General features: G+C 38.7%; 1 protein-coding gene across 3 annotated transcripts in view; it reads right to left on the bottom strand.

Moving 5' to 3' along the window:
- tmem94 (transmembrane protein 94) overlaps nt 1–16,858 on the bottom strand; it is a 67,172-nt gene that overhangs the window by 36,754 nt on the left and 13,560 nt on the right. For all 3 annotated transcript variants that reach the window (XM_075457023.1, XM_075457024.1, XM_075457025.1), the window contains exons 3-10: nt 16,113–16,232; nt 15,100–15,221; nt 10,457–10,593; nt 8,405–8,610; nt 6,489–6,640; nt 5,595–5,697; nt 5,421–5,507; nt 5,084–5,200 (exon numbers count right to left, since the gene is read on the bottom strand). In XM_075457023.1, coding sequence (XP_075313138.1) covers nt 5,084–5,200; nt 5,421–5,507; nt 5,595–5,697; nt 6,489–6,640; nt 8,405–8,610; nt 10,457–10,593; nt 15,100–15,221; nt 16,113–16,232 — 1,044 coding nt within the window. The remainder of the gene's footprint in view (nt 1–5,083; nt 5,201–5,420; nt 5,508–5,594; nt 5,698–6,488; nt 6,641–8,404; nt 8,611–10,456; nt 10,594–15,099; nt 15,222–16,112; nt 16,233–16,858) is intronic.

Below are 16,858 nucleotides of genomic sequence, written 5' to 3'. Positions count from 1 at the left end.
AATATCCTTATATGCAGTCTATGAGCTGAGGTCCTTTGCATGTCCAAGGATGTGGTCAGTAGTGTAGCTTTGCTTAATGCTTAATTTAGGCCCACAATATATTAAAATAAATATTAAATTAAAACAAGGTTGAATGATAAGATTATAGTTGTCATTATCATCAATAAAGAAAAGATATCTAAATTAGAGGAACATTCATGTAATTTCAACTATTTCAGAGCATTTGTATAGCCGAATAAAGTATTTACCCAATTGTATAATTTTGCAGCATTACAACCTCTAATTTTTCTAAATAGATGTTTTTTTTTTTATCATTTTATGTGCATCAACCAATCAAGATTTTCAAAGCTCTGTATCATTTAACAGAAGAAAAGTCTTTTTGTGGGAAATTTCATGTTTGCATGTTCTCCTTGTGGTCATATAACCCACAACAGGTTATTAGGCATCCTCCCACAATTGATAAACATGCATCTTAGATTAAATTGTAATTCTAACTGAAAAGTATGAGTGTGTGATATTTGGTTGTTTACATGTGTTGGCCCTGGGATGGACTAGATTAAAATTGAACAGGTTCATGTTCATAGTTTTCAATCTAAAGTTTTGAACAAAGATAACAGTTCCAAAATAAACTAGTTTGTGTTCATTTCTCACTTTATTATGAGCTCCTCTTAATTATCCTCCCTAAATGATGCATATTGCTATGAAGTGCAATGAATTGCTATGGAGTACTGGAACATGAGCACCACGGCCATCTGAAAAGATGCATTCACATCTTACCATTGAGCTATCTTATTAACCATTTAATTAGTTTCATTTAGTTTTTATTCATAAAAAAAAAAACATAATGTAGTCAGTGCTTAGCTACATCATTTGAGTGAATTTAAAAGGGTGCATGTGATATCCATTAGTCATTTTTGTAGATTGAAATACAATTTTTAATAATTTCTCTCACAGAAGTCACACTCAAAATACCGTTCTTATCCTCAAACTTCTGTTTCTGCCATATTAAATAAAACATAAACAGATCCAAATACTTTTAAAATGTGCAGCTCAAATCAGTTTGCATGTATTATACATGAATAATAATAACAATGATAATATTTAAATGTAACAAGTCAGCCCCGTGCTCCCATGCTACATGGTCAAAGAAAGTCCTGCCCATTACAATGCATTTAAAAATAAAGCTAACAATTCAGTCTGCAGCCAGCCTTCCTCATTCCTCTTGCCCCACCATCTGCAACTTAAGTTTTTCTATTTTTTAGAATATAAGGCTGCAGAAGCCAAGTTACAAACTATTATTAGCATCCCACTAATAAGGAAACTTCAGCAATGAATGAAATAATGCAACTTCCGGGAACAGTATGTCATACGCCTAAAGAAAATTAAGGAAAGAGAGCAAGCAGCTGTGTGACATAATCTGGGGTAGGAGCACGACAGCAGATACAAATCATACTTAGTTGCAGTGCATGACACAGGCAAAGACAAAGTTGGTGTGCAGCACACTTATCTGCCCCAAAGGCAGAAAAACTCTACTTATATTTCAGGTGCAGTCCTCAGGCTTGCTGTATTAATTCATTATATCAGTCAGATTTAGGGGCAGGTCTCAATATCTTTATTTTAAACACTTTTATAGCCACCACTTTTTCCAACCCAATCCAAATTTATTTATAAAGCACGTTTAAAAAAAAAGCAATGCTTGACAAAAGTGCTGTACATTAAGACAATAAATAAAATTAATGAATAAGTGAAACAGACATAAAGCACTGGTAGAAATCCCAACTCACACACAAAAAACAACAACTCATGCTTTGTCAGTTTCGACTTGCTGTGGCGACCCCGATAAAGGGAGAGGCCGAAAGAAGAAGAAAAAGTGGTATATATAGTAGTCCATGTCTATGCCTCCAAACATATTCTGTTTTTTTTCTAGAAGCAAAAGCCACTTTTCCACTAAAACCCATAGTGTGAAATGTATATGTATGAACCAAAATATGACCCTAAACAAGGAGGAGCTCCAGAACAAATTTCACCATCAAGGCTTCAATCGTGTTGCTAAACGGTTACTTTTTACATGTTACATGTAAGTTGCTGGCTGTCATACAACCAAGTGACTCGAGTTTACACAAGATGATGTTTTTCAGTATGTTACCCGTTATCAAAACCTGGCTCTCTGGTGTGCATCTACTAAACACAAACATAACGGAACTATTCCTCCAGTCACACAAATGAGCTATTTCTCTATATGAACATTTTGTTAATTTATTGATCGTGTGAGGGAAATTGTTACAATATCAAAAATGGACATTAACACCTTCAAAAACACTTACAGCCAGTGGTTAACTTTCAATCCTCTCTCTTTTTAATGCTGCAAAAACCAGCATGCTACAGTAGAGAAATACAGTGGACCAACAAAAAACACATTCAGGAAATCTGACTATCTATGTTCTCCATTGCAGAGATAACGGACATGCAATCAGGTTTTACATATCCAGTAGGCGTGTCCCAATCATGTTTTTTTGCCCCTGAATCCGAGTCATTTGATTTTGAGTATTTGCCGATACCGAGTCCCGATCCGATACTTCTACAGTACATCAAAAAAAATTAAGAACAGCAAAGAAACAGATCCCGGATGTCCCTGATTTTTTTATTTTATCGACCTTATTTTGTGATTTAACACTTATAAACAGAGCACTTCTGTGAGGTAGCTTGAACAAAAAAAGTAATCAAGTAATAAAAAAAAAAATTCTTCATATTGTAGTTTAGTGCAACAATGTCTAATATAAAAACCTTGCCTTGCCACCTCTTGAAATCCCAAGTTTGCATATCTCACGTTTTTGTCATCCACTTTAAAATACCTCCACACCGCAGACATTCGCGCCCCCAGCTTCAAGCTGCTGCCGTGTTCTGCTTCGCTTTACGGCACGCATACGTCCGATTCCGATCGAGTTCGGATCGGGACATCTCTAATATCCAGCACACACTTTTAGGAGATTGATTGACATCAGCTATGGGTCTGTATAATAAACATTCTTTGGATTAAGGACTCAAAGAAGGTGTAGAACTCAGATTTAGCTTCTCTTTCAATTCTTCTGTCCTTCATATTTGCTGCAGCCTTATTGCACACCCGTGAAAGTACTCTTTCTGTGATTTTACATTAACACAACTGAATTAATATGTTTCTGTACGACTTCATCAGGCTTCTATATCATTGTTGGGGCTTTTTTGCGCACTCTTCTTTATACAACATTGCTTTAGTTCATTGAATTTGTAGACTTTCATTTATGCACAGGTTCCACCACAGCATTGCAATTGGATTGAGGTCTGGATTTGACTAGGCTATTGCAATACCTCAATTATTTTCTTTTCAAGCCATCCTGTTGTAGATTCGCTGGAGTGCTTGGGGACACCATCTGACTGCAAGACTCAGTTAAAGCTTAGCTTTAGCTATTAGACACAGGGCTTCAGATTTGACTCTAGAACACTTTGGTAAACAGAAGAATTCTTAATCGAATCAGTGAATGCAAATGCCTGGGTCCTGTGGCGTCAAATAATGCCTAAATCATCACCCCTCCACTACCGTGCCTGAGTAGCCTGATTAACATAGACTTTCAAATCTCTTCGAGATTCTGGTCTGACCAAGACCATAACGAATACGATTCGAAATGGCCTGGTCAACCCGCCTCCCTCGGGTTGCTACTGGTTGTGGCCAGAAAAGGCTGTGCCTAAGCTTAAGCCAATCACACCACTCTTTCCTCTGACGTATGATTTAGCTACCAGCAGGGCTAACTGGTAGATTAAACTCTTACCAAAGCCAGTAGGGAGCAAGGCGAAAACGTCTTTCCTGTCAAGAAATGATTCAAGGGCTGTTCTTTGCTCGATTTTTAACGAGAATCTCCCATCGAACACTTTCATTACAGCATCTACAGCAGTGTCAAAAGCTTGACGCTGCTCCATGTTGATATTGAATGAAGCGCTTCCGTGTACAATCCATGGATTGAGTGGCAGTTCAACCACGTCACTACCTTGAACACGCCTCTACCCTGGGCCGTTGGCGCTGCTCGAAGTTGATTGCTTCCCGACAAAGTAGGTGGAGTTCCCATTTTTTCGGGAACTCGAATCCACCTGAATGAGCAGTTTGCCTGAGTAAGTGTAGCAGAGCCGAAGGTGTTGCGTCACTGCGAGGGCGGAGCCTGGGTAGTGCCTGAGGTGATGGTGCCTCTCCACTTTGGTCTCATATGTGCAAAGAACATTGGTCCAGAAGTCTTGCGATTTGTTCAGATATTAATTTTGAAAACCTATGATGTACTTCCATGTTGTTATTAGAGAGAAGATGCTTTTTCCTGTTATACTTTTATACAAGCCATACTTGTTCTAGCTCTTGATTTATTTTATTTTTTTGGACTTTCTCTGAGAACTGCACGGTTTGACCTTGGGGGGACTGCGAGGCTGTTCACTCCTGAGAAGCTCTGCAACAGTCTTGAATGTTTATGTGAATAATTCCTTTTCCTGTACAAGATGGACTAAATTGTTTGGAATCGGCTCCATCGCCCTGGGCTGCAACAATGGCTTCTCTATTGTCACTGCGGATATATTTCCTTCCTGGCATTGTCTTATCACATAACTGAAGATGCTAGACCAGGAAACTGTCAAAACTTTTCATGCAGGGGTCACACTTGCTCGTGATCAATTACTTAACTGCAATTGATTAGCAGTACCTGGCTGAAACTTCCTCTCTTAATTCCAATGGAAGCAGTAAGTGTGTTCTATATAAGTAGTTTTCATAGAGTGCTTCTGAATTTTAGCTTTACTTTTGTTACATGAAAAATGAAATTGCACAATTTATCAGTAATTTTAGTTTCATCTCAGCTTGTACTGACCTAATTTTAAGACTTTGTAAAGACAAGATGATTTCTTATTATTTTTATGTGATGATACAGAAAACCCTGTAATTGTCAATGGGTATACCTTTCTTTTTATGACTATATTAAAAAGTACACAAAAACATCTGTGTTGGTAACCAAATTCATTTTTGCTGCCGGTACATGTCACATTTGTCGGTGTGTGTGTGTGTGTGCATGCTGCTCACCAAGCTAGCTGGTGATGCACGGCTGAACTCAGCAAGGACCTTGGCTTCTCCAAAGGCATTCACCAGCACCCACATCACAGGAAAGAGCAGCGGCAAGATGGGCAGAACACCCATCAGCTTCAAATACAATTTCAGACTTACATCACTGCACAGTCATCTCCTCTGGTATTATGACATTTTATTACCCACAGATATTAAAAAGGATAAAAATGTTTGCATTTCTCCAGGGACCCTGCAAAAATAGGCTGGTTGACTAATACGGACAAGGAAAATAAATCACACAGTAGTGCATCTCTAGTCTTTCCATCTATGCAATAATTATTTGGAATTATTTTACCTGAAGCTGAAAGAAATTGTAGCGGACAGGAGTGAGGTTGGGGGCATCGCAAAAAAAGCGGACAGTGTTCACCAACAGGAATGAAACCTGAAATGGGAACAAGCAAACATGTCTGTAAGACAAAAAGAGAAAAAAAAAAAGAGAGAAAAATAGACAACCCATGTCAAAACTCACCATCACAACAGGACAAATGAGCTTCGTGATAATCGACTGCGCAGTAAACCTCTCATTATCTAGCACTGTGATTGGCCGGGACAATGCCAAGTCCAAACTGCTCCTGTTGGTAAAAAAAATAAATAAACGCCCAATGAGTGGAAGGAAATTAAGACTCACATAAACCCAGACCACTTTTTTTCCACCCCAACGTATAATCTGATATTATAGGTCATCAACATGAGTCTGAGTTTTCTTTATATGGCCTCATAAAATACCTATATGATATTTATGTTCTATATAACATACCATATATATATATATATATATATATATATATATATATATATATATATATACACATATAAAGATTTTGTATACCTTAGTTAATTTGCTTTGAACTTAAAGAGCTGATCGCCTGTTACATTTTCAGTTCACCATTTTTTCCCCCTGTTCGTTATTATAATGACCTGAAATAACCAAATAAAACCTATTTCCTTTTTCAGTTCCTCACTAATCAGTGCCTCAGCTTTATAAACTAAAAAAAAAGTGTGCGTCTTATTTATTATTGCTTTCATTCTAATGTGTATTTAGTTGGGTGCAAATTTTGTCTCGTTTCTGCATCTATTCATGGCTAAAAATTGAAGTAGAAATCTTTTTTTTTTGCAAATGCTTCTAGTTTCTTGATGACTGGGATGTATAAAAGAGAACCATGCACACACAGTGCTTTAAAACACTGGCAAAAACATGCGTATTTCTGCCTTTGTGCATACACAGTTTTAATGAGGAAATTACACTTTAATGCATCTGGCCCCCAGTCTCTAAAATAATATTCTTATAAATGATTAGACACGTACATTCAGGGAGACATTTATTAATGAAACAATGTGTACCCAACATAACAAAGTATTCTACCTGACTGGGTCCAGCACTGGAGTACGGACCACTCTGAAAAGCCTATGTTTCTGGGGACTCTGGGGTCCTCTCTTCTCAGTGGCCCGAGGGGAAGGAGGTGGAGAGAATGGAGGGAACAAATCTCCTGGTTGCAATACTATGTGCCCATCATCCTGAGTAAGAGAAAAAAAAATAGCAAAGTTTTAAGGGGGCAGTCTATAGAGCTGATTACAAAATACATACATACATATTAGGGCTGTTAAAATGAACACATTAACAAAGTTATCAGGTTAAAAGAGATTCCTCTGAACGCCACAAATTTTTTTGTCGCAAGATTAATATGGGCACGTTATATAAATATGGCCGCTGGTACACATATCTGGACCACATATCCAAGGCTACGTTCAGACAGCACACTTAACACATTGACTCCCAAGTCACGTAAAACTACGTTTTTACTGCCCATGCGTTGGCTCCCAAATGGTAAAAATAAGTTTTTACGGTTTTTTTATGGATTCTGAATCTATACATTCTAATGCACATTCTGTGTGATTTTTGTAATTATGTGATGAACAGAACTGACATAGATGGCAGTCAAAAACTGGTGTCATCATCTGGACATTTTGATCATTACGCCAATGGCTTTGCGTCAACTCAAGAACAATTTTGATAACGCTGCATTGATTGTTGTGCATTTCCGCATTTTGTCCAATCGCACGTGTCGGTTTCCAGAGGGTGACGGTAAAATAACATAAACAAACAACAAGAAGGAGAAGAAGACACGCGACAAGTCTAAGGAGGCGGTCTTATGAACAGGTTAGCTTTGCAACATGCGACACGACGCAAATCCTCTGACCCGGATTTGTAAGTGTCTAAAGTGCGACAGGCTGAAAGAGCGCACGTTTCACAAAAGCCCCGATATCTCACTTTGTTGTTGATTTTGGTGGATACCCGCCTTGGTTTAGCTAAGGATAGCTCGCTAATGGCGGCACCTAGAAACACACAGTTTTGACCCACAAAGAGTTTAAAGTCTCAGCTTTCAAACGAGCCATAACATGTTTCAGTGGCCCTATCACATAATATGCTGTGACTGTACAAAAAACGTTAAAAAAATGGTTTAGAACGCTGGGATTCTACGACATAATTCTGTAAAAACCGCCGGTATTCAATGTGTTAATGTCTGAGCCTGGCAAAGCATTATTACTTCGGTTTAAAAAAAAAAATTATTATTATTATTTTTATTTTTTTTGGGAACGTTGGCAAGGCGGCAGTGCGAGTTTGCTAAGGCGGTCGCCTTAACTATAATGCGCTGCAGGAAACACTGACATATATATGTATAAAAAATAATAAAGGCAATAAAATTAAATATATAAAGACTTTTAAAATGATTTTTTAAAAAGAGAGAGCCTTGGAGTTTTTTGACATTCAGGTTTATGGTACTCCATCCACAAACTACCTCAAATAAATATCAGGACAAATCCACAAAGCGCTCCTACACAAATAATATTTTGAATGTGTAATATAGGAAATAAAAAAAGCTATCATTTATAACAAGTCTCAAACGGTCTAAAATTCAATTAAAAAAAAAAAAAAAAAAACTCTTTAGTTTTTTTTAATACAACACATTACATTATTCACATCCATGAATTAACTAAAAATGTTTCAGTGCACAACTTGTTTGGAATTAAAAAAATTAACGAGTTGTACCACACAACCTGCTAATGGATTATGAATGTTAGAAGAACTCAGAAAAGCATCTTTTCAGACAATCAGTGTTGCTCTCTGATATTACCAATATTTTGGATTGAGTGTGTGCATGTGTGTGCACTACTGTGCCCATGTTGGCCCATATGGCTTTCTACACCAATGCCAAAAAATACATTTTCAAAAGCATAAATCACTGAATAGCATACGGCTGAGCAGCTACACAGACTGACCTTGATTCCTCTGAGGGATGCAAACGCCTCTTGTCCAGGTCTCAAAGCAATTATATCTCCTTCCACCAGCAGACTGACAGGCAGGTTAACCAGCTGAGAGTCACGGTAAGTCCAGTGAAGGGACCACGATGAGGATGAGGGTGTATACAGGTCAGGGTAAAGAGACGAGGGCCACCGTACTTCCCCCACACACCCTGACAAGTAATCTTGGATGAAGAGGCAGGAAAGGGAATGAATGTAACAGGGGAGGGTAGCGAACATAAATGCTGTTAATCATCACAAAAACAGACATTTGGTTACTCATCCCCCATTTGTTCATTAATAATGTGCATAAAGAGTTTAAACACAAAAATGAGGAAATTTTGACACCTGGTGTTTACGTTGAGTGAGCATCAATTTTCGGAACAATAAGAGGTTAAGGCTACAGCTACACGAAAACGTTTTTCACTGTAAACGATACTTTTTCTTATCGTTTGGCTGTCGCGGCCACACGGAGCCGGCGTTCCCACTACCCCAAAACGATAGTTTTTGAGAACGGGTTGTAACGAGTGGGAAGATTTGAAAACGGTGTCGTTTCGTTTCCATTGTTACAGCGAAAACGGATTTGTTTACGTCTGCACAGCCACATGGCTAACGCCAGTGACGTATACACATACGTCAGTGACCAGAACAAAAAGCAGCTTCTATTCAAAATCCGGAAGAAGAAGACAACACAACAAGGACAGACAGCGATCATCATGGACCCCACAACATTGATAGCAGCACTGCTGCAGACACTGCTAACTACAGCGGCATTGTTGAAGGAACAACGTGAGCTTCGCGCTGTTAGAAGTAGGGGCGTACACGCATGCGCATTGCTTGTTCTATTGTTCTGGTGTAACCGGTGGGGGTGGCTTACAGCGCACCTAGAGGTGTTTCGTGTGTACTGCATCGTTTTCAGCAAGCGTCGCGTTGTCATGTGGACAGAGAAGCTCCCCTGTGTGGTCGAAATCGTTTTCGTACCCGTTTTAAAAAAAAACCTTGTTTCGTTTTCGTGTAGCCGTAGCCTAAGAGGCAAGAGGTTAAGAGGTCATGAGAAGATGTTAAGTTATGAAGACTGACTAAGCTGACTAAGCAGGTGTTCACTAATGGTAATGTGAAGCATGTGTCCTCCCCCTAACATGGGAACAGGGTTAGAAGTTGAGTCTATGACAAAGTGAGGCAAAGAGAGAATATGAATGACCACACGTTTTTGCAAGAAGAGGAACAAATGTTTACTACAGTTAATGTAAAGCATGTGTACTCCTCCTAATATGGTGCTGGAGAGTTAGAGGGTTACATCATCCGAGAGCTGCGTATATATCCGCGTATATTATAATGGGAGTCAACGGGGCACGAAACTCCTTCACCAATACTTTAAAGTATTGGTGAAATGTAGTATTTTAAAGTATCTCGAATGATCTAAATAGCGTCCAAACAACTCTGAGTGACACCAAAATGTTATCAATGAGTAAATGAACGTACAGCTTGAAATAAGGTCTAGGTTTATAAAAACGGAACTTTCCTTTTAAGTAACTTGTTGAAGTAAATCATTTAATTTAAATTTGTTTAAAATGTTTGGTTGTTGTTTTATGACAAGTCAACTAAAGTTTCATTACTTGTCATACAGGCACGTGGAGGCCACACACACTACTGAGCCTCATTTCGACTTGTCTCGAGGAAAATGTGATTTTTCTTTTATTTTGAGTATGATTCCAAATCCAGACCTCCATGGGATAATAATTTTTATTTACCTTGATCATTTTTATGTTATTTTGTTCTCAACGCATTCCACTATGTAATGAATAACGATTTTCAACTGGAATATTTCAGTCATTGAGATCTAGGATGTGTTATTTTAGTGTTCACTTTATTTTTTTGAGCAGTGTATATATATATATATATATATATATATATACTGTATATATAACAAAATAAAGTATTTTTTATTTCAAACTAACTCATGACAACTTGATGTGCAAATTTCATCATTTTGTTGTATTACCAGGGCTTAAATTTGCAATCCTGACTCACCACTGAGATGTCTGATGATGCGTTTGAGGCGCTTGACCAATTCATTCCTCTTCAGCCTCTCCTGGCGTCTGACCAACAACAGGTTGAACAAGAAAAGGAGGAGTAGAGCTGCAGCATTCACTAGCTCTAAACCTGAACTGTAGAAGTAAAGAACATAAAAGAGCTCAATGTCACAAATGAATTGTAAAACATTCAACCATAAAATGATCAGAGATATTACTGAAAAAATAATAATGAACAAAAAAGAAAAAAGGTATATCAACTGGAGCTCTTCGAGAAACTATCCCTCATTTGATTCTAGTAAAATATATAATAACTGTATTAAGATCCGATTTATTTAAGATTAAGATTAAGATCCGATTTATTGGTCATGCATACATACATACACACGAAATTTGTCCTCCGCTTTTAACCCATCCAGGTTGGCACCTGTTGACACACACATGCACATGCACAGGGTCACACACTCAGAGACAGATGCCAACCTGGAACAGTGGGCAGCCATGAAGCGCCCAGGGAGCATGGGGGGTACGGTGCCTTGCTCAAGGGCACCTCAGCGGTGACAAGGAGGTGGACTGACACCCTTCCAGCTATCAGTTCCACCAATCTTTTTTGAGTGGCGAGAGTGGGAATGGGGAGAGTGGGAACCGCAAGAGTGGGAACCGCCAACCTTCCGGTTATTGGACGACCGACTCTAACCACTGAGCCACGGCCAGTTATTACATGTATTTAATTCCTGAACTTTGCGACAAACAGCAGAAACAATAATATAGCTTGCAATTAGTTGTCATTTCTGCAAAACTGTTTTTGCATCAATAAATGACTAACTGTATTCATTATATCGAAGGAATGTAGAGGGCATCTGAGAAAAACAAGGAATGAGATTGAGAATGAATCCCAACACTGTAGACCAGGGGTATCAAACTCAAGTACACAGTGGGCCAAAATTAAAGGAGAAGTTTTTTTCTTTTTTTTTTTTAAACCTGGACCTTATTTCTGGCATAAAATACATTCATCTACTCACCGATAACAGTTTGGTGAAAGTCGGCTTCCTTCGGACGATATTTAGATCCGCGAATATATCCATATATAGGGGCATCAGCCGATGCCCCCGTTCACTCCCATTTTATCGATATATACGCGGATCTAAATAGTGTCCGAACTGTTATTGGTGAGTAGATTAACGTATTTTATGACAGAAATAAGGTCCAGGTTTAAAAAAAAAAACGAACTTCTCCTTTAAAGACTTGGAGAAAGTTGCAGGCCAACCTTGATATTTATTGAAAAAATGTCTACAATTGAGGAAGTTTTTCCTTCTCTTCAGATATGACGACGAACCTTTTCATATTAAGTCTTGCTTAAACATTGAATCTGGAACAAGAAAAGCTTAAAACTAAAAACACATGAAATTAAATGTCAAATAAAAGACATCTGTGGCATTCATTGGGGGCCTAGCAGCGAAGCTGCGAAGGCACCCATTGTGTTAGTAGCATTTCCTATTATTGATCCGTTTCCGCTGCAATTGAAGTCTATGGCAGCCCCATGAACCCTATGGTAAAAAGTTGTGAAATTTGGCACACTTAATTAACCAAGTGCCAAAGCCAAAGTCAAGAATTTTCATGCCCCAAGAGCTTACTCACTAGCGCCACCTACACGCCAAAGTTCAATATACATTCAGCCTAATAAATTTGGACTCCATGGTCCAAATTTCACAAATGAGGCATCGTTGGAATCCTTGGATCATGACGAGTCCAACGCACCCTATAACGTCAATTTGCGTATACTTAGATTTTCCGCCATTTTGAATTAAATCAAAAAGCTTAAAAAAGCATTTCAGGTCACAGAGATTGTCCAATTTTCACGAGACTTGGCACATAGACTTTTAAGACCAAGCCGCACAAAAGTTATCGTGTGGAATTTTTAATTAGGCTTCCGTTTTTCCATAAAAGCCAATCAAACTCGAGGTTAATGCCGCCAAACCGGAAGTGAGGCCATATCTTGGCAACCATTTGATGATATGACGTCAAACTTCTAACACAGACTCAAGACCGCGAAGGTAAGTGGCCCAAGAAGTTTGGTGATGTTTGGCCAATAGGTGGCGCTATATGTAGCAAAAATGCATTTTTGCTCATATCTTTGGACTCCTTGGTCCAAAATTCCCAAATGAGGTACCAATGGAATCACTGGATACAGACGAGGATAACGCACCTCATGACGTCATCTGCGCCATCTTGGATTTTCCGCCATTTTGAATTTAATCGAAAACCTTCAAAACACATTTAAGGTCACGCCTATTGTCCAATCTCCACGGGACTTGGCACATAGAATCTTCAGACCAAGCCGCAAATAAGTTATCATGTGGATTACTTTTTTTCACTTCCGTTTTTCCGTGGCAGCCAATCAAAGTCTATGCCGACGCGCAAACGGGACATTTGGCCGTATCTCTGAGATGCAACAAAGCAAAGCTGCTCAATTTCTCCATTGATAAAATAAATTCACAACTCTACAACATAAAAATTCATAAAAAATCATGTAGAATATAGCATATACTTTGTTGTCTACAGTAGTAGATCAACCCTCATCTTACTTTGAAGCTCCCAGATCAAGGAAGTGACGTCGACGCAGCTTTAGCAGCAGAGAAGCTATTAGGCTTGTGTTGATAATAATAAACTCCTGGACTGTGTACAAACTTCCAAATGCATCGTTTTGTGAGTACAGACCATATTTGTACTACTGTAGAAGTTTGGTGTCATGGCATGTGATTTTAGTGTGGTAATTTTGGAGATACTGCCAGGTTCCATTAGCGCTTGTACTAAGCTATTCGGGATAACTCAGTAACTCAGCTGATGTTCAGCCAATATCGAAAAAACTTCGGGTGGGCTACTTGGCTGGATGTCACGGTTCAAATGACCCTAGGATGAATCTACTCCGAACTATCACTTTAATCTCAACAGCCATTTGGTGACAATGTGAATAGGAGTCAATGCTAACATGCACACATGATCAGACCGGCACAGTTAGCTGTCATGATAAATGAGTCGGGTAGGACAGTGCACTTCTGAGTAATATCAAATTTCTGTTTCATGGTGAAGGACTATCATTTAACTGGAAGAATGCTAAATAAATCATAATATGTAGACTGAGGCATTTTGAAAAGATTGGAGAACTACTGACCAAAGTTAGAAATATATAGTTTTCCCAAACCAGTGTAGTCCTCATTTCCTCTCATCTTCTATGATGGGGTTGGCGAGTGACTTGCAGGGTATATGAAATGTGCTTATTACTTTTTCCATATCTTTATGATTTCCCAATAGGCGTATGTGTTATGTCTGAGCTTGTGTTCATTGCATTAGGTTTATAAAAATCTAATAAAAATGTTAAAATACTATTCATTTAATGTAGCTCTATAAATCTCAATATATTCTGTCCAAATCACACAAGTAAAGCTTGACTAGCTTTACATACCAACATCTTTTACCTTGGTTTTAGTTTGGAAAAAGAGTGCAGATATTCATGACAAATGTAATGTGAGTTTATACCACAGCTCAACAGCTGGTGAAACCAAATGTTGTAATTTTGATGTAAAGACCATCAAAATCTACAAAAGATGAGAGCCAATTGGTGATTCTATTCTTTCAATCAGAGTAGAAGGGTAATATTACTTGCACCTTGTAAATTATTGGGCTTGATGTGTTCCCTGCCATTGTAGATGTTAAGTCAGAGTGAAAACAAGCTAACCTGGTTACTCATATCACTGACATTACAAACGTATTACTTTTTTTTTTCATGCTGTCTGGTAAGTTTCTAAAATCTGAAATGTGCCCAGATGTAGACTTTCATCACACTTGGGTGTAGTTTCTTACACACTCACTGCTTATATCTCTGCCTTCCCATATAATACCACCCAATATAGCCCAGTGAATTTAGCATAACATTGGACCTATACTATATTGCCAAAGGTATTCGCTCATCTGCGAATATTACATGCACATGAACTTAAGTGACATCCCATTCTTAATCCACAGGGTTTAATATGACGTTGGCCCACCCTTTGCTGCTATAACAGCGTCAACTCTTCTAGGAAAGCTTTCCAAAAGGTTTAGGAGTGTGTTTATGGGAATTTTTGACCATTCTACAAGAAGCGCATTTGCGAGGTCAGACACTGATGTTGGACGAGGTCTCCGCTATAATTCGTCCCAAAGGTTATCTATCGGGTTGAGGTCAGGAACAGGAAGGGGCCATCCCCAAACTGTTTCCACAAAGTTGGGAGCATGAAATTGTCTAAAATCTCTTGGTATGCTGAAGCATTCAGAGTTCCTTTCACTGGAACTAAGGGGCCAAGCCCAGCTCCTGAAAAACAACCCCACACCATAATCCCCCTCCACCAAACTTTACACTTGGCACAATGCAGTCAGACAAGTACCCTAACAACAGTAGTGTAAGAAATAAATTATGCAGCATTAGACTGTGTGTATGCATAGAAATATATTTTATCTAAGAATCTAAGAATGTGGTAAACAAAGAAAGAAATAAAACAGAAAAACTTGAATTTACAGTAGAACGATCTGAAACATTTCTATGCTCGAGTCTCTCACTGACTGACAGCTCAGGACAGGATGACTGCAAAAAAACAGGTTCCCTACCTGCCCATAGGTTGGCTGCCATGACAACAGAGGAGTCCCAGCACCACCAGTAGAGTAAGGGCAGCTTCTGGCCAATGTAGACAGGATTGACGGTTGCCATGGTACAGGAAGTTATTCACCCACTGTTCCCATTTAAACATAGTAAAACAACAAGGAGAAAGCAGAACGATATGCAACATGTCTTACAAAGATTTCAACCATGTAACCGATAAATCGTGTGGCTATTAATGGATCAGATCAAGATCAAGATCATGCATAGCAAAGCTTTGTTGATTGAATTTTTACTCTCTGAGAACCAGGCATCCTAACAAGGAATAATGACTTTTTTCATTTTGCTTATTTAGGTATGAAAGTAAGGGTATAAAAAATATTATAAAATAAGAATATGATCAGTCATCTGATGCTACCTGCAGATGTTTTGCATGAACAAGCACATATCCAACGTCAGAAAACTTGGATTGACTTGCCAAGCTGCTGACCTTTGTCTTAGTATCACATAACGAGATATCCATTGTAAGGGTAAGTTAAGGCAGATAACCCAAAAGTTAACCTTGAAATTTTGAGCCAGCTTTGTAGCTCAGTCCTCTGTTCATGGGGTGTCCATTCAACCAGTTGAGTTACATGGTGCTCACTTGGTATTTTCTTACGATTAATATTGGGGGAGATGAAAAAACTTTGCAGAAAGCAAAGTTAATCATAGCCATAAATTTACTATACATTTATGTAGTCCCACAGCTGCCGTCACTATCATCAGTGGAGACATGTACAATCTGGAATAAACACATTCCACCATTTACTGCAGCATTGTTCTTCCTTAGTCGAAAGCAGAACAGTGAGTGCAGGACCACCACAAGTTTTTACCAGGTACATGGTCTTTTAAGATGGCCTCTGTCATCTGGACCGTATGGACACCATAGATATATTAAAGTGAAATAGAGAACTAGATAATTATCATTTCAGTTTGTGGAAAAAAAAACTCTGATACACATTATTCTATTCAAAAGTGTACCTACCAATGCAGAGGCTTGTCTGCAAGCAGCTCTCTGGTGCTGGTCCAGCAAAGTGCTGAGCTGATCCCGGAGCTTCACCAGTGCTTGGCTGGTTGAAAGGCCCAGAGTCACTCCATCATCCTCCTATGAAAACATGCAACTATCTCGTCATTGTCTATTCCATATTTAGAAAAAAAAAGAGGAACAATAGCAGAAAAGATTCAATTCAATTCAATTCAATTCATTTTTATTTATATAGCGCCAAATACAACAAATGTCATCTCAAGGCACTTAGATAGTAAGTCCAATTCAAGCCAATTGGAATTCAATTAATTAATAATAATCATAATTCATAAAATAATCCAATTCGTTCATATAGAGCCAATTCAAAAACAATTTCCTAGCTAAGAAAACCAACAGATTGCACTGAAAACTTTTTGTTTTTCGGTCCAATCTCCCGGCCTGAGCGTGCCTGAGGCGACTGTGGAGAGAAACAACTCCCTTTTAACAGGAAGAAACCTCTGGCAGAACCAGACTCAGGAAGGGTGGCCATCCGCCTCGACCAGCTGGGGTTTGAGAAGACATAAGGGGGAGGGGGCCGCGGCGGCACTGTAACACCATTCAAAGGATATCTGTTGGAACAGGGAAACACAAGTTAATGACCACAATAATATCACATATACATAAAGAGAGTAAAGTGAGGAAAGGTGTGACAGATGAGGCCCCCCAGCAGTCTAGGCCTATAGCAGCTTAACTATGGGATGTTTCAG

This window comes from Odontesthes bonariensis, chromosome 23 (assembly GCF_027942865.1).
Source record: "Odontesthes bonariensis isolate fOdoBon6 chromosome 23, fOdoBon6.hap1, whole genome shotgun sequence".
Classification (NCBI taxonomy): Eukaryota; Metazoa; Chordata; class Actinopteri; order Atheriniformes; family Atherinopsidae; genus Odontesthes; species Odontesthes bonariensis.
Note: the sequence above shows the minus strand (reverse complement) of the source record. Positions and strands in the feature narration are given on the sequence as shown.